At 42.7% G+C, this 19025-nt stretch overlaps 1 protein-coding gene across 1 annotated transcript; it reads right to left on the reverse strand.

The window, feature by feature from the left end:
• On the reverse strand, nucleotides 1–1576 carry adrb1 (adrenoceptor beta 1). The gene has a single exon (XM_078223267.1). The coding sequence runs from the start codon at nucleotides 1431–1433 to the stop codon at nucleotides 150–152; it is 1284 nt and encodes a 427-aa protein (XP_078079393.1). The 5' UTR covers nucleotides 1434–1576; the 3' UTR covers nucleotides 1–149.
• Between the last annotated feature and the right edge of the window lie 17449 nt (nucleotides 1577–19025).

A 19025-nucleotide genomic window follows, 5' to 3' on the forward strand; every position in this document is an offset into this window, starting at 1 on the left:
AGGGATTGTTTGCGGGGGAAATCCACCCCGGTGCCGACTAGATACTCCTGTGTGACACTTATTGACTTATCTTCGACCCTTTGACTGAGACTCATGTCCATGGACTGGCGGATTCCCCCCTCCCTCACCTTGGGCGTGGGTCGGATGTGCTAGAACTGCGACTCCTCATCTTCCAGCCGCTGGCTCTCCTCTCTCTGCCCCTCCAAGTGGCCTCCGTTCCCCTCCTGTGTCCTGCTCCACTCTGACCAGGTCTCCAGGCTCCTGGGATCCAGGGTGTTCCCAAACATTCCCGAGCAGCGGGAGAATTCCCCGGAGCCTGACTGGAGTCTGCTTTCTGTCTGGCTGGGGCAGAAGAGTAACCTTTTGAAGGCGGCTCGGAAGTCGGGGCTCTTGCAGTAAATGATGGGGTTGAAGGCCGAGTTGACATAGCCGAGCCAGTTAAAAAACAAGAAGAGTTTGTCGGGCACGATGTCAGTGCGGAAAGCTTTCGCCACATTGGCCAGAAAGAAGGGCAGCCAGCAAAGGGTGAAGGTCCCCATAATAATCCCCAGAGTCTTCAGAGCCTTGTGGTCCTTGATAGCTATAATCCTGGAGGGTCTCCTTCGAGCTGACCTGCCGTTTGGGAGAAAGTGACTGGTGTAAAACCTCCCCTCGCACTTGTCAATCTTTTTCATTTGCTTCTTGGCTTCTTGGAAGACGCGGGCATAGACAAAGATCATGATGACTAAAGGCAGGTAGAAGGAGATGATGGAGGAGGCAACGGCGTACGCTTTGTTAGTGACAAAATCGCAGCAACAGGGGTCATTGTAACAGCGCAGAGCTTCTGGCTCATCATCCCTCCACCAGTGCATCATGATGGGCAGCAGGGAGATGAGGGCAGAGATTGCCCACACCACACACACTACCACCCGGGCTCTGCCCTTGGTCAGCAGGCTCTGGTAGCGAAAGGGCGAAGTGATGGCGATGTAGCGGTCTATGGCGATCACACACAGAGTTTCGATGCTGGCCGTCACACACAGGACATCCACCGAAGTCCAGATCTCACAGAAAACCGAACCGTAGCGCCAGTTCCCCCGAACCACCAAGGTGGCACCGAAAGGCACCACCAGCAACCCCATGATCAGGTCGGCACAGGCCAGGGAGACAATAAACACGTTGGTCAGTGTCTGCAGCCGCTGGTTCTTGGCGATGGCAAACACCACCAAGAGGTTGCCCAGCACGATGAAGAGGACGATGATTGCCATGACTGTGCCCATGCCAATCACCCACTGCTCCGAGAACTCCGGCTCTGGCACGCTGGGACTTACCCCGTTAGCAGGATTGACGAAGATGATTGTGGTCGACTTGTTAATGTTACAATCCGCGGCGGACAGACCGTCTCCCATGGTAAGCTGCTGCTTCTCGGAAAGGCTGAGAGCACGCGTGGATTTCATTTAGCCCCTTCCCCCGGCGCTGCTGTGTGTCCCTCTCTCTCTGCCCTCATCCTATTCCTCTCGCACCAACAACCTGCAACTTGTTTCACATCAGCTCAGAGCCCTCCTCCTTTTTTACGTTGCCCGCTGAGTTGATCCAATGAGTCGCCTCTCACCCTCTCCCTGACAACTTGTCTTCCATTCACTCCCCACAGCTTCAGTGCGAGTGGCCCTGACACTTGGGAGAAACTTTTGCAATGATTGCCTCTGGTAAGTACTCTTTATACAGTCGTCTCCACGTTCGGTCGGAAAGTGCTGGGGGTGGGACTCTGTACAGAAACAGCAGAGGTTAAAACAGCAAGGCTAACACAAATTGCCTTTGTAAAGTTTATCCCCTCGGGGAGGGGAGGGGGGGGGGACAGCAAGTTTTTCACCAGTGGAACCTACCTTTTACTTTTTTTTGGAGTTGCGAATTCACAGATAGCATGGATTTAAGACGGTGACAACTATTCAGGCGATGGTAAGTCCTTGTAAACATTTCCTTGGCCAGGAATAGACTGGGTTGTAAGCTCTAATTTCAGTGGCCGTGGAACACGTCCCACCCTTTTCCATATCAGAACTGTTTGAGAAGATTATTTGCAGTTCAGAGAATGTATACACCCCACACGAAACTCGGAATTGATTTTAAGGTCGCGGCCACGGCGCTAAAACAAAACCAGGCTGGCGTTATCAAATCGTAGCCATTTCCTCATTCTGCCTTTACTAAAAACTGCAGCTGTTTAAATCGACGGTTTTTCATATCATGGGGAATAATACAAAAAATATTGGTCCAATTGTATTCAACATGCCATGTGCAACTTACACCACGTGCATCCTCTTAATTTATTTGATTCGCTAATCACACGTTAATGACAAAACACCCCAAAATATATACAACCTCTAAACCTATTTTAATCCCCAACGATGATCAAGTGAAACTTTGCTTTATTAGTTACAAACTCTGCTATTTAACCCTGACCAATTGATTACAGGCTGCAGATGGCATTTCTGAAGATATTGTTCATTTTGTTCCCAAGTATTATATAATCATTCAGGAGGGGGAGGGACTGTCAGTGTCCCTGCTCGATCTGTGAAAGAGTTACAGTTATTCCCCGACATTTGTTAACTTTTTTACTAATATTTTCGTAAAATATTAATCCAGTTTTTTTTTAAAGTGGTTGTTTGACATTGCGTTAAACATTTTGATAGCTTTTCATTATACTGTTGAACGGGGAAATATTTCTCTCCTCTTCTCAGCCCTGCCAATTTTGCATTCACGCTCTGATTCTATGATTACAGCTAGTTACATAATTCACTTGGATCTCTGCTATCAATCCTTTGATGTGACGAAAGTAGGCTACCGATCATTTTTTGGATGAGAACAAATTAACTGTGATTCTTTTCTCATGATGGGATCATTGCTGCCTTTCTCCGAACATCTTCCATTTACTCAACTTTCACCAAATTTCACACTATTCCAAGTAAAACTTTACGAGCCAATGTCGCAGGGTAAAAGAAACGGCTTTAATGTTTATCCAAGTATGTTTGGATGTATTCCGAGATTATTTCATTTTGTATTAACCTGGCTACTTTTGCTAAATATCTTATTCTCCCACCAGTTTTATTTTTTCTGCATTTCCACTGAAACTCATTTATCATATCAAAATTATGATATTCTATTGGCTGTGGACTGCGTGACCAGTAGGTTAGAAATTTAAGACACATCACCAGAAGAATTGGAGAGATTGTAAAGAGGAAAATCTGTACACCGGAAGTAGTTTGTGTGACAATACTATGCCTTTAAGAAATGCATTTTTAATCATGTTTTTTGTATGCAGGGATATGTTTAGAATTCAGCTGTTTAGACAGTGCTGATTTGTCTGCACCAGCCAGCTCACATGCTGAGAATGCAGATTAATGATTGATTTTATTTAGGGATGTGTTTGTTTTAATCTGAGTTAATGCATTTTTGTTTATTTTGGTTTTTCCCTAGGGTTTCAGAGTAGGGTTTAGATTAGTTTGATTAGATTGACAAGAGACAGAGGCATATGTTTATGCAAGGAGCTAAGTATATAGAGGAAAGGAGGCAGTTTCTGCCCAGTCCAAAAAGAAGCAAGAGATCTCTCTCTTTCTCGCTCTTTGGAGGCTGCTGTTTGAGTGTCAGAAGACAGGTGTCTCTCTCTGTCTGTCTCTCTCTCCAGAAGTGTTCAAAAGCTCCAGGACTGTAAACAAAACACACAGGCCTGTGTTGTTTGCTAATTTATTTTGAAGAGGAGTTTAAGTCTATGAGAGGAATATTGCTTAAATTGGAACTAATAGAGATAGGTTAACAGTTAGGAATTGTATCTTGTCATGTTTAAGTAGTTCAATCGGTAAAATTTAGGTTAATTCATTCCTTATAGTTAAATTGTATTGTTAAAATAAAGTTTGATTTGATAAAAGCTTTCTAGTGTGTCAATAGAATCACACCTGGAGTGAAACACCTTATCCTCACACTAATGCCAAAGTAGAAAAACTGTTGGACTCTAGTCGGGCTTCATTGAGGTTTCTGCTCTGGTACCCTAACATTAGAATCAGAAATTCTTTGCCAAAATTGTTTAGAAGTAGCTGATAAATTATTTTAAAGGAGAGTAGTTGCTTGAAAAAGATAGTATTAAATGGTGTATGGAGGAAGCCAGGAAAGTGGGAGTAGACCAGGTGTCTAATGTGGAGCCAAATACTGGTATAGACTAGATGGACTGAATGGCTTGTTTTCATGCAGCAACATTCGGGGGGGAGAGGGGGGGAGGCGGACAGTCATCCAACTTCCATTGACCAGTCAAAACTCACATAGGAATTCTAATGACATCCTAGCAATACTTGTGCCACATATCTATATAAAATGTACATATCTATATAGTCGACATAGAATCTATATAGAATGTATATATAAATATAGTCTAGAATGTATATTTATATATAGTCTTCATATATCTATATAGAATGTATATATCTATATAGTCTACATAGAATGTATATATCTATATAGTCTACATAAACTGTATATAGAGACTTACTTAAGGTGAGTTTCCTTTTGAAAAAAATGATGAGAAGAAAAATATTTGAAATAAAACAATACTCTGAACAGGATAAATACTTTCCCAATCACCTTCCTCAGGTGGACCACTTCTGTGATAACTTCTTTGCAGACTAGTGACTCCCTAGTTAAGAGGCTAATAGTTGATCAGTGGGCCACCAGCACTTCTTCCTAACATTGTAGTTACATATGCCTATTTTCAGCCTCTGCACTTTGTAAGGAGCCTGTGAACACTTATTGATTTTCCTAATATTAGTCACCTCAAAATCTAGCTTTGTGCTATCAACAGATTATATATTACTAGAAATACCTTTCACATGTCATTCATAAATAATCTAAACAGCAGAGGAGCCAGAATAACCCTATTGTTGTTTTTGGATCGCAGTCAAGTTTTGCCTATGTTTCATTATCTCCTGCTTTTTAACACCAAGACAGTTTTCAGATAGCTGGCTTACAATTAGCTCCATGCCCATTCATCTTCCCTTAGAACCAATGAAACAAAGCTTTGTCAATTGCAAGTTGACAGTCCAAAAAATAGTTTTTTTTATCAGAAAGACCTTATCCACTCATAATTCCAGAACCTTTCTGGTCTGAAACTTTACTGATTAACACTGTTGCCTCTCAGTGCCTGGGACCCGGGTTCAATTCCGGCCTCAGGTATCTGTCCATGTGGAGTTTGCACATTCTCCCCGTGAATGCGTGGGTTTCCTCCGGATGCTCAGGTTTCCTCCCACAATCCAAAGATGTGCCGGTTAGGTTGATTGCCATAATAAATTGCCCCTTAGTGTCAGGGAAACTACTAGCAGGGTACATTCGTGGGGTTACGGGGATAGGACCTGGGCGTGATTGTGGTCAGTGCAAGCTCGATGGGTCGAATGGCTTCTTCTGCACTGTAGGGATTCTATGATTCTACTCTTTTATCCTATATGTTCTTGAAATGACACTTTACTCAGTAATATCTATGACCTGCAGTGCCTTTCAATACTTATGGCCCGATTTTACCAATCGGAGCCTAAGGGCGTAATACGGATACAAGCCTGGAATCCTCTTTCCAGCGTGCCCATACGCGTTTTGCCGGCTCCGGTCCGATTTGTGCTGTGGGCGGGGCTTAGCGCTGCCGGACCGATTGGAGCTCTGAACTGTGCACGCGCAGTTCGAAGAAAATCCGAAGCAGCGCGTCCGGGCGCGAAAAAAAAAGCAGAGAGAGTGGCTCTCTGACCCAGACCATCTGGAGAGGGGGGGAGGGGTGGGAGGAGAGGGGATGTGACGTATCATCCTCTGAGGGGGCGGTGGGTGGGAGGGGAGGGGAGGGGGCGTGACCGATCATCCCCTGGGGGGGGGGGGGGGGAGGAGAGGGGTATGACGTATCATCCTGTGGGGGGGGGGAGGGGGTTGGGAGGGGAGGGGATGTGACTGATCATCCCCTGGGGGGGGAGGAGAGGCGGTGCGATGTATCATCCTTTGGGGGAGGGGCCGCTGCCACTTTGCGGCCAATCGGTGGAGAGGGAGAGGGCAGGGCATTCCGCTGAGGTGAATAATGACAGTCGTGGTGTTTGAAGTATGCGGCCACTCCGGAGAGGAGGGATTCGTTCCTCCGGTGGGGAGGAGGGACCGGCCGCAGAGTGGCAGCGGAACCCCCCCAGAGGATGATACATCACACCCCCTCTCCTCCCACCTCCCCCCCCCACCCCCCAGGGGATGATCGGTCACACCCCCTCCCCTCCCTCCCTCACCCCCCAGGGAATGATCGGTCACACCCCCTCTCCACCCACCACCACCCACCCCCCCCCGCCCAAGGGGATGAGCGGTCACACCCCCTCCCCTCCCACCCCCACTCCCCCCCCCCCCCAAGAGGATGATACGTCACACCCCCTCTCCTCTTCCCACCTCCCCCCCCCCCCCCCGCAAGATGAAGAGCTGGGTCAGAGAGCCGTTGCAATCTTTGACCCCGCTCTTCGGAGGCTGCAGCGGTGACTTCGGATTTTTATTCGGCAGGTCAATTAGAGCACGGATCCGCATCGGACCAGAAGACGGTAAAGTGGGATTTGGCGGTAGAGTTGGGCGCGCGGTTCATTAAGTCGATTTAAATGCATGCAAATGCATTTAAATCATCGGGCCGCCCGATTCGGGCGTGGGCCGGACCCGCACTCGAATCGGGTGTTGGTAAAGCTGCGATCTGCTCGGAATCGGGTGCAGATCGCGGTATAGGCCCAACACCCAACTTTATCGCGATTACGCGCCCGAACACGGGTGCGAAGTTTTGGTAAAATCGGGCTCTTAGTCATTCCTGCCTCTCAAGTTGACAAGAGGTTTGGCAGCCGATCAACAGAAACTGTGGTCAGAAACTGAGTTTTAAACTCAGCTATGAATCAATGCATGCACGACAACTCTGCTGCAATCTTTTGTTGTCACTTTCACGTAGTTCCTTGTGCAGCTCCTGTTTTATGGTGTCTGTTTTGTTGTTTGGGTTATTTAACTCAATTTATTTGCGTGGTCCATACTGAATGGAGTCACCATTTATTCATATCAGTGTCAAATGTAATTACAAAGATAGCACCAACTTTAATCCCCTATGTTTTAAATTCCAGTCATTGCCTCCATAGGCAGAAACTAACGGTGACCTTTTATTGATTGAATGGCAATCTGCACGGCAGTTAAAAATATCAAAATAAATAACCTAATTCAGGAAATTGTCCTCCCAGACCTGCTTATAGCTCTCCTTGCTCTAAGTTGCTAAGAGAAAGGTGTGAGGTCTCCATTTTTTTGTGTCAGCAAATTTTTAAAAGTTAAAGTTTATTTATTAGTCACAAGTAGGCTTCCATTAACACTGCACTGAAGTTACTATGAAAGTCCCGTATTGTCACATTCCGGCACCTGCTCGGGTACACTGAGGGAGAATTTAGCATGGCCAATACAACTAACCAGCACGTCTTTCAGACTGTGGCAGGAAACCCAAGCACCTGGTGGAAACCCACACAGACATGGGGAGAACGTGCAAACTCCACGCACACAGTGACTCAAGCCAGGAATTGAACCCGGATCTCTGGCGCTGTGAGGCAGCAGTGCTAACCACTGTGCCACAGTTCCTACCCCTGTTGACTTTGTTTGAATTATCTATCACAAACAGATTAAATTCTGAACCGCAGTTATCTCCTATTTAAGTTTTTGCATTTAATAATTTGGTTCAGGTTATCCATACATATAATAACTGCCGTAGAATATATCCTGGCACAACATCAGATTTGCAATCATGAAATCTTTACTCAAATAAACTAAATTATAATCATAAATTAAAATATGTAATCATCATTGTGAAATTATTGTCTATTTAAACCACACACATCTTTCTGGTACTTTAAACACATGAGCAGCAGGCTAGAACAGAAATTGAATTCTATGTCTTACCTTTACATAACCTAAACTGAAAATCTATTCATCAAGTGAGTTTATATATCATATTAGCTGTGTTGTTTGCAGTATTTTTTGTCAGTGAATTCTTCAATGCAGCAATAATTTTACACAATATTTCTTGAAATTTTTAGGGACCAGATCAGAAACTCCCGGGTATATTATGAAATTAGCCCAGACCCTAACATTTAATTTTGGCATTAGGGTGAGCATATGATGTTTCGCTCCAGGTATGATTCGATTGACCCACTAGGAAGTTTTTATTAAAACAAACTGTATTTAAGAACACAGTTATAATATAACAAAAAGAATTAGCATAACTTTTACCAATTCAAATACTTAAACATGACAAAGTATAATTCTTGCTAGCCATCCATCTCTATAATTACAATTGAAATAATATACTCATAGACATAAATCCTACTTCAGAACCAATCAGCACCAAAAACAGATATGCTCACATGCTGCTAGATTTCCAGCCATTTGAACCCCTCTGGACAGGTACAGAAAGACACCTGCCTTCTGATTCCCATTCAGCAGCTTTCAGAGAAAGATCTGCCTTCAAGCAGCAGACTTTCAGAGACCGGCACCTAGGACAGATTTTACCGGCTCACCCGCCCCAGAATTCTCCATTGGCCTCAGGTGGGATTTTACGAGCCTCGCCCGAGTGAGGTCATAAAATACCGGCCCTAGTTTCTGACAGATTGCAGTCTCCAGACTTCAGAGAGACACAGAGCTATTTCTGCTCTTTACAAATCCAAAACAGCAACTGAGCTAGTTTTCTCTCTGTGAGGCTAGCCCACCCAGGCACCTGACCTTACTTGTCAATCAACCTAATCAAGCCCCACTCTGAAAACTCCAGGGAAAAACACTGAAATAACAACCCTGCACTAGTCCAGATTAAACCAAACATTTTAGCAATTAAGATCAATTATGCTGCCGTGTAAAGACAGAACAGCATCGATACATAGAACTGCCTGTTAAAAACCATCCTGCACAAGATACATGACACAAATACACTTCTTAAAGGCACAGCATGATCACAAAATCATTGCTTTGAAATAATCTACTCAAAGAGGCAGTCAAAATGTTGCAAAGGAAACTCAAAAAGCTTTGCATTTGGGTTGATCATTAGCAACTGAAGTTCAGTCGAGACAAATGCAGCATACTGGATAGGGAAGAAAACTAGCCAGACTAGAAGTTTAATGAGACCAACAAATATTAATTAATTTGACATTTGCCACTATTTAAACACCCTGAGGTGGCATTATGCAAAAAATAGATTATCTACCAAATCACCTGAGTTCTCATTTGCAGAGATGATCACCGAGAGAGTGAAAACTTTTTTTAAATTCGTTCCTGTGATGTGGGCATTGCTGGCTGGGCCAGCATTCATTGCCCATCCCTGAGGGTTAAGAGCCAACCACATTGCTGTGGCTCTAGAGTCACATGTAGGTCAGACCAGGAAAGGATAGCAAGTTTCCTTCCCTAAAAGACATTAGTGAACATTAGTTTTTACGACAATCTGCAATGGTTTTGTGGCCATCATTAGACTTTTAATTCCAGATTTGTTTTTATTGAATTCAGATTTCACCATCTGCCACAGTGGGATTCGAACCCAGATCCCAGAGCAACACCCTGCATTTCTGGATTACTAGTCCACCAACAATATCACTACGCCACTGCCTCCCCTAAAAATTCAACGAATTAACAGCAGGTTGACATTTTAAAATTCATTCATGGGACATGGGTGTCACTGGCTTGACATCATTTATCTGCCCATCCCTAATTGCCCTTGAACTGAGTGGCATGCTGGTCCATTCCAGAGGGCAGTTGAGAGTCAACCACATTGCTATGACTCAGGAGTCATATGCAGGCCAGACCAGGTAAGGAAGGCAGATTTCCTTCCCCTGAAGGGCATCAATGAACCGGAAGGGTTTTTTCCAACAATTTCATGGTCATCAGCAGATTCTTAATTTCAGATATTTTTTATTGATTTCAAATTCCATCACCTGCCATGGCAGGATTCAAACCCAGGTCCCCAGAACATTAGCTGAGTTTCTGGATTCATAGTCTAGCAATAATACCACTAGGCCATCGCCTCGCCGTGACTGAAAGAATGATAGAAACCAGGAAGAACAATTAAAGCTGACCACTGGAGCTATTTTTTAAAAAATGTGGGAAGATGTTCGGGTTGGTATTTGGAAAGAAGGTCAAATTCCTAATCTGAATTAAAGTAAACGTTTTCTAGGGTTGGACTTTTAATTTAACCCGTATGCGATATTAAAATTGTTTATTCTTCAAAGATATATCATGGTTTGTGAAGCACTTTGGGGCATTGTGAGATAATTGCAGACAATGTATATTGTATACAGGATGTTGCCTGGTATGGAGGGCATTAGCTATGAGGAGAGGTTGGAGAAACTTGATTTGTTCTCACTGGAACGACGGAGGTTGAGCGGCGACCTGAAAGGTGTCTACAAGATTATGAGGGGCATGGACAGGGTGGATAGTCAGAAGCTTTTTCCCAGGGTGGAAGAGTCAATTACTAGGGGGCATTGTATAAGGTGCGAGGGGCAAGGTTTAAAGGAGATGTACGAGGCAAGTTTTTTACACAGAGGATGGTGGGTGCCTGGAACTCGCTGCCTGGGGAGATAGTAGAAGCAGATATGCTAGTGAGTTTTACGGGACATCTGGACAAATACATGAATAGGATGGGAATAGAGGGGTATGGTCCCTGGAAAGGTAGGGGTTTTAGTTCAGTCGGGCAGCATGGTCAGTGCAGGCTTGGAGGGCCAAAGGGCCTGTTCCTGTGCTGTAATTTTCTTTGTTCTTTGATATTTTGTATATAAATGCAAGTTTTCCTTTTCTTTTGATTGCTGACAATAATGTCCCAGTTACAGGTCAGAAAATATATGTTTCTCAGCCGTTTGAAACAAAAACGTTTTCCCCAAAATGCATGTTGGATAATACTTACAGAAAAGCTTTAACAGAGCTTTTATTTGCATGAGATTACTTGATGGACAAGTGTAATTATTAAAGACGACTTTGATACACAGTATTTACTTTTGAGGGTGATTCCTGTCTGTGTGCTCCCTTACAGTGTCAAGCGACAACATATCTTTGGCTGGCTACTTTGAGATAATTGTAATTTATGCAGTGTTTTCTCAGTGTTTTCACTGATAAGGGAGACATTCCTTTCCACTGGCTAAATGCAAACTATGTCAATATTACCATGGAATAACATTTGGGCATAACTAGATGAGAAATGAACTTGTAAGGGTGTCAGTAGTCTGTCCCAGATATAGTTTGATTTATCTGTCATAAGAATAGGAAGAACAACACGTAGCTGATGTGTTGTGAAATACCATTTGTCTGTATATCGTGTGATCCTCAACAACCTATCTAAGTCAGGCCATTGTAATGAAGGTATCAAAATACAAAGAGTATCACACGATTCATGTCTAAATTAAAATATTAATGGGTCCTTTGATGTAATGATTATTAAATATCAATGTAACAACGTTCTATATTGAGGAATGCGACGTTCTACCTTTTGTCTATTAGCACTGGAAAATAGGAATATCTTGGGAGCATTGGATCACTCATATGTGGATTAATATCAACTGATTAATGGGCCAGGATCTTGTAGCAGTAATAATGGTCCATTCGGTATCATCACTCATTTGGAACCAAATCCATATATGTGCAGTTAAATATAAAATTCCTAAAGTTGCTGTGGTGATTCTCCTCCGCTCTTGCTATAACATAATTGTAAAAAAAGTTTACATTCTTACTAATGAAATGTAACTGAGAGTTTACAGTGTAACGACTGCTGAAGAATCTTACTGGCCCTTTGAACCAGTTTACGTGGAGATAAGAGTTAGGAAGGGAAATAATTCAGTGGTAGGGGTAGTCAATAAGCCTCCTAAAAGGAGCTACACCATAGGAGAATATAAAAACAATAATGGGGACTTGTAGGATAGGTACTACAATAATTATAGACATCTTTAATGTTCATTCAAATTGGACAAATCAAATTGTCTTGATGGCCGAGAGCATGGAGTATATTCAGAACAGTTTCAAACATTGCATTGGGATCAATTATCAAACTTATTTTGATCTGGTAATGTGTAATAAGACAGGATTGATTACTAATTTCATAATAAAGGATCCTCTAGGGAAGAGTGATCATAACATGATGGAATTTCACATTCATTTTGAGGTTGAGAAACTTGGATCTGAAACCAATGTCTTAAGCTTAAATAAAGGTAATTACAAAAGCATGAAGACTGAGTTGCTAAAGTGGATAGGGAAAATAGATTAAAAGGTAAGATGGTAGGTGGCAGACATTTCAGGAGGTATTTCATAGTTCTCAACAAAGATATATTCCATTGAGAAAGATGAACTTTCTGTGGCTAGGAAAGTTGAAGATGCATCAAACTGAAAGAAGAGGCAAATGTTGGTGTGAAGGTTGGTGATAGAAGATTAGGACACATTTAGAAACCAAATGATAACTATGGCTGGAATTCTCCCATTTGTACCAGAGTGTTTCTCGCAGGCGTTAGCAGTGCCTGTTAGGTGGGATTCACCCATCTTTAGTATATAATTTTTGGGGGAAAATTCCACCCACTGTGTGCAAGTCTGCACAGTATATGGGAATTCTCACCCCCTCACTGATTACACCCCCCCCACAGAACCCCCATAGACCCCCCTGATTACCACCCCCCCAAACATACCCCACAGACACACCCCAGATCGCCACCCCCACAGACATCCCCACAGACATACCCCACAGACAACCCCCAAAAACACCACCCACAGACTTACCGCAGATTGCCAACCCCCCCACAAACATCCCCAGACCCCCAAAATCTCCAGCCTCCTGATCACTGCCCCCCATTGCCGGCATCCCCAATTGGTGGCCCTGACCCTCCTCCATCGCCAGCCCCACCATGAGCTCCCACCTTCCGATGCAGAGTTCCCCCTCATCTGGCTCCACCCCGTCTGGCCCTTCCCCCAGTAGACCCAGTCCCCTCAGGACCTCCACTGACAAGCTTGGAAAGCCAAATGAGTCCAGACAATTGTGTCCTGAGCTACTAAACACATTGAAATCAGCCACTGAGTATTTAAATCAGCCACGTGCTCTTCCTGGGCGCGAGGTTGACCATGTCAATAAAAATGACCTGGGAAGGTTGCCACCGACTGGATACCAGGTGCAATTCCCATTTTTGGCCTGCTGTTCAAATTCCACCCCTGCCTCCCCCCACCCCCTCCATGCTACTCAACCAGTGCAGTGGGACAGGAAAATCGCGCCCAGAATCTTTATAAACATTGTGGTTAAGACCAAAAGCAGCACTTGAGATATTGAGTGGATGGGAACCTGTTGGGAACAGCGGGGCAGGCCGGGAGCATCGCCACGGGTTTGCCGCCCAGCGGGAGTCCTGCTTAAGGCCCAATGTCCGATTCAATGGGCCGTTGGGATTCCCATCAGGAGTTAGTAGGCCCAATGAATCCCGGCCTAGAAAAACAATATAGAGGGAGAAAATAGATAATGAGAGTAAATGGACAAGAAATATAAAAACAGATAGTAACAGCTTTGCCCAGGATAAAATAGAATAGCTAAATAAATGTTGGAGGATGAGATTGAGGAATTAATAATGAGAAACAAGGAAATTGCAGAAACCTGGAACAAACATTTAATAATTCCTTCACAATAGCAGATAATAAATGTATCTCAATAATAGAAAATCGAGGGACAAAAGGCTTAAGCAATTATTATCAGTACAGAAAAAGATATGAGATAAACCAGAAATGTCCCTGGATCTGATGGCCTGCGGAGATCATGAATGCATTGATTGTAATCTTCAAAATTCCCTACATACTGGGATGATCCCAGCAGATTATTCAAGAAAGAAGGGAGATAAAAAAAAGCAGGAAACTGTAGGCTAATTAGCCTAACATCTGTCACTGGAAAAAATGTTAGAGTCCATTATTAAGGAAGTAGTAACAAGGAATTGAAAATGATTATAAACCAAGTAGAGTTACCATTGTTTTATGAAAGGGGAATTGTGTTTGCCAAATTTGTTCAAGTCCTTTGAGGAAATAACAAGCAGGTTGGAGTAAGGGGAACCAGCAGATGCAGTGTATTTGAATTTCCAAATGGCATTTGTAAAGGTGCCACTTAAAAGGTCACTGCACAAGCACACATTCTGTTGGGGGGTCATTATCAGCCTGGTTTGAGGACTAAACAACTAATACAGAATTGGGACAAATGGATCATTTGCAAACTGGCGAACTGTAACCAGTGCAGTGCGACAGAGATCAATGCAATAAATTTACTATCGATATTAATGACTTGAATGAAGGGACTGAGCATATTGTAGCCAGGTTTGCTGATGATATAAAGACAGGTAAGAAAGTAAGCTGTGTGGAGGATACATAGGGCTGAATCTTCTCTCGGCTGTGGAGGCTGTCTGTGAGAATATGATTGCTGATTGATGACATCACCGTCGCTGGGCTCTGGCTATTTGGTTCTGGCACGAGATTCGAATGAACATTTGGAGTAGTGAAATCCCTGACAGATTGTGAGCTCTCTGTGGGAAGATTTCCTGGTGTTCAGCACCAAGAGACATTGACATGTAATAATAGATATCATTTTCAGTTCATTTATTACTTTGCATCCAAATTTGTGAATATACACTCCCACTGATGTGTAGGAAGCAGAACAAGTTAGTCAGGAAAATAAATCACTGTCTCTGTAAAATTTAACTGTACTCACATAATTAACACAGCAAAGGTAATCCAATAAACCTGGGAGGTCAGTGGAAATTGAAAGAACCATCTCTTTGTAGCTCAAATTGTGAAGAGTGGAAACAATTTGGGTGGCACGGTGGCACAGTGATTAGCACCACTGTTTCATAGCGCCAGGGACCCAGGTTCGATTTTAGCCTCGGGTGATAGTCGACGTGGAGTTTGCACATTCTCCCCGTGTCTGCGTGGGTTTCCTCCGGGTGCTCCGGTTTCCTCCCACAGTCCAAAGATGTGCAGGTTAAGTGGATTGACCATGCTAAATTGCCCATTGGTGTCAGGGGGATTAGTGGGATAAATATGTGGGATTACAGGGATAAGGCCTGGATGAGATTGTTGTCAGTGCTGGCTTATTGGGCCGAATAGCCTCCTTCTGGACTCTAAGGGCTCAATTATTCTATTCTATTCTATGAATTCTGATGGGACACACACACTTCAATATACACCAGTATAGAAGAAGCAGCTAATTGTCAGCCTGTTTGTGGATAGGGCACAATCATAATCTTGACAAAGGCAAGTCTTGATAAAATGGTAGAGTAATGTGATAATCTTCAAAATGTTAAGTATGACTAAAACACAACAGGACTAAAGTGAACATTGCTCACGCAAGACCTTTGTTCATTTCAAAGATGAGATCTAATTATTGAAACAATCTATTTAACTACAAAAAGGTTAACATATTTAACATATAAAGGTTTCAACAAATGGAACAAATAACTGCACTGATAATAACGGACTAGTTCCAGATTAAGATTTTACAGAAACATGTTATAATCCTTCAATATATGGTCTAGCAGCTTAGCAGTAAAGTATCATTCAAATATTCTATCTCTGTGTGAGAGTGTTCCTGGGCAACAACACCAGGAGATGAAAAGTGACAGATGAAGGGATAAGCAATCTATAGGTCTGCTGGATAATGACAACCTTTAGATAAAATTACAGGAAGCAGAGAAAGCACGCCATGTGAATCAGCACGTACAATTCTGAAGGTGGATCTATTCATTTTGGCTTTTAAGGTCTGATCTTTATCCTGGTTAAATCATACTGCAAAACAAACATTCTGTGTCCTTAAATAATATTACATATGGGGTTTTAAAAAGTTTGAAGAATCCATTTTTGAATTTTATTATTGTAATTTGCTGTTTAATTCTCTTTGTATACAATCATCAGGAAAATAAATCACTGTCTCTGTAAAATTTAACTGTACTCACATAATTAACACAGCAAAGGTAATCCAATAAACCTGGGAGGTACCATCCTTTATATTTTTCCTAGACTCTTAAGTGGCCCAATATTTTTCGATATGCTATTAGCAGAAACTTTCTATAAACATAATAAATAACGTAAGAAAATTGTACAATCAAGGAAGCCATGAGGTGGAGATGTCAGTGTTGGACTTGGGTGGGCACTGTAAAAAGTCTCACAACACCAGGTTAAAGTCCAACAGGTTTATTTAGTATCACGAGCTTTCAGAGCGCTGCTCCTTCATCAGGTGAGTCACCTGATAAAATGCACGGTGGCGGCACGTTGGCGCAGCGGTTAGCACTGCTGCCTCACAGCGCTAGGGACCTGGGTTCGATTCCAGCCTCAGGTCTGTGTGGGGTTCGCATTCTCCCCGTGTCCGTGTGGGTTTCTTCTGATGGTCCAGTTTTCTCCCACAATCCAAAAGATATGCTGGTTAGGTGAATTGGCCATGCTAAATTCTCCCTCAGTGTACCCGAACAGGTGCTGGAATGTGGCGACTAGGGGAATTTCACAGTAACTTAATTGCAGTTTTAATGTAAGCCTACTTGTGACTAATAAATAAACTTTATTTTTTAACTGTACTTAAAAATCATTCAAGTGAAATCACAAAAATATGCAATTTGCATCACATTTTGCAAAACTCAGTGAATTCCACTGTGTTGCAAGTTATCCTTGACCAAATTATTATGGACTTGATTTCCTCACAAGGTAGGTTAATCCTACCACCAGGATGGAGAGTGGGTCCTGAGCTTGGATGGGTGGACAGTGGGATAATTAAGGGGTCGCTGTGAGGACTGCATCCAATTAAGGATGGTGTCCAACCTCTCAGAGCCGCTGGTCCAATTGGAGCTTGGCAGACTTGGCAATGCTACAGTAGAAGTGGCCGCTGCTGTGGCTGCAGAAAGAAGAAGAGCGACTCCATGTTGAAATACATTCAAAGGACAGAATGTATTTTAATGTGCCAGGGTCAGGCAGACTGACCCCAGTGAATGAGGTGAAGGAAAGAGTGACGAGTAAACCCACCAGCAGTGGCAATGGTAGTCACAGAGCGGACATCACCTCTGAGGTGCCCATCCAATGGCCATCGATCATACATAGAGTATGGTCTCTCCCTGGGAACACGTTGTCAGGCTACTGCGAAACACTTAGCAGTATCCCCACACACGAGGGGTCTGCCTTGCAGCTGGTGAAATGCCAGTGGGGGCAGAATTTGGCCATTGATTGGGTTAACTGGCTGCCCACCTCCAGTTGGCAGAAGGCATTCTGCTTCTGTGAATACACTGTGGTGGCTGGGAGGTGTTAGGCTTCTGAAGCCAGGGTCAGTAAACGGGGCTACGGTTTTTAGAAATCCTGCCTATTAAATAGCATTATATCTGGTGATCTTAGTTCTAACACTCACACAAAGATAATGTTGGGGGCGGGGGTGATCTTCTGGCCCTCCTGCGGCAAACTATTAATTCTTTGAAGCTGCAGGGCTCCATCAGGTTTCCCCGGAAGCTGTAAACATATAAAATTGCTATTCCAAAAATGTAACAATATTTATATTGAAGTAGAAGATCCAGACTACTGAAGGAAGAAGTTGAAGGATAGTTTCTACTACAGAAAGTATCACCATGGACTGTGTCAAATGTCCCAGATACTTTGTTGATCCACACAAAGTAGTTGATATTTGAAATGTCTTGAGCCAAATATTTCACAACTATACTGCAGCCAGACAGATGATTGATGAGTTAGACCTGTTAGGATTTCATTTCTCTTCGTGCCTGTTTGTCTGTCTGTGAGTTGCATTATCTTGCACTAGATTCACAATACGTAACATCTATATTATTGCAGATGTCTTTTGAGAGTTGACTATTAGACTGTAAAATCATCGAATGTTGATTTAGTAAAACAAACCAACTTTGAATCCCTCAACACGTAAATATTCTGTATCTAACACCAATAGAAAATCAACATCATTTTGTGCCTACATTCCCTGAACTTAACAAAACAATTTTAGTTCCTTTTATATGAATATATTTTTGCTCAGATTACAGCTCAATTTAAAGTTACCTTCTGTATGATTCTTTTAATATTTATACATTTTATAGTCATATTTCCTTGAAATGGAATGTAATAAAAGTAGCAATGACAGGCCAACATTACAGCAATCCTAATAAAGTTATGATTACATTCAGCACTGCTACGTATTTCAATCATGGATGATTGAACTGCATATGAACAATATTACCCCATGATGGCACCAGACCTTATTTATTCCAAGACCGTTAGAGAGAGTGAGGTTAATTTTAACCTGCCAAAAATCAATATTAATAACGTGATAACCTCAAAATGAGGTCAGCAGACATTGAGCTCTGATAACTCTGATGATTTGTCCTGTTACCACTTTCATGAGGACATCCTGCTGGGTGATCAAACCTCCTGCATGTTCCATGTAGTAGCATCCTCTTTATATGCAAATATAGATCATCTGAAATGCATAGGACCCCGACTGCCATTTTAGTATTGATCTGGTTGGAGCATGTGCTGAACAGAGGCTTGCGTCGTTCCACTGAGCCAAGGTTGACAATTTTATCTAAAATAATCAAAATCATTAGTTATTATGTTGCATTCTTTTAGTGACTGATGATTATGACATTGGATTGACTATCATTATTTTCAAAATAGTTTCTAATACGTCATCTGTCCTCAGTGATGTTTGCACAGACAAGTCACATACTTTAAAGCAAACTCTATTGGAGTAGCATGAAGTCATTTTATTAACAAGGTCATTTGATTCCTTTTAGATCATCCCCTTCAGATTAAGTTTCCTCACTGTTTCTAGGTCCACTCCCTCTGTGTTCTATATCTGTACATAAACGAAAGAATGAGCAAATAACTTGCCTGTTGATATGAGTTTAAAACCTGACCTGGAAAAAGTTAATAACAATTTTTCATCCAATGGACCCGGCAAAGAAATGCTTTACTTTTTGCATAAGCCAATTGAGACCAGTAGCCTAGCATGTGACGACGGATTGATATGATTTATTATTGTC

Source organism: Mustelus asterias, chromosome 11 (genome assembly GCF_964213995.1).
Source record: "Mustelus asterias chromosome 11, sMusAst1.hap1.1, whole genome shotgun sequence".
NCBI classification, from domain to species: domain Eukaryota; kingdom Metazoa; phylum Chordata; class Chondrichthyes; order Carcharhiniformes; family Triakidae; genus Mustelus; species Mustelus asterias.

What these genes read in the sequence shown, in the direction of transcription:
- adrb1 (XM_078223267.1), bottom strand. Translation starts at nt 1,433, where the DNA reads ATGAAATCCACGCGTGCTCTCAGCCTTTCCGAGAAGCAGCAGCTTACC.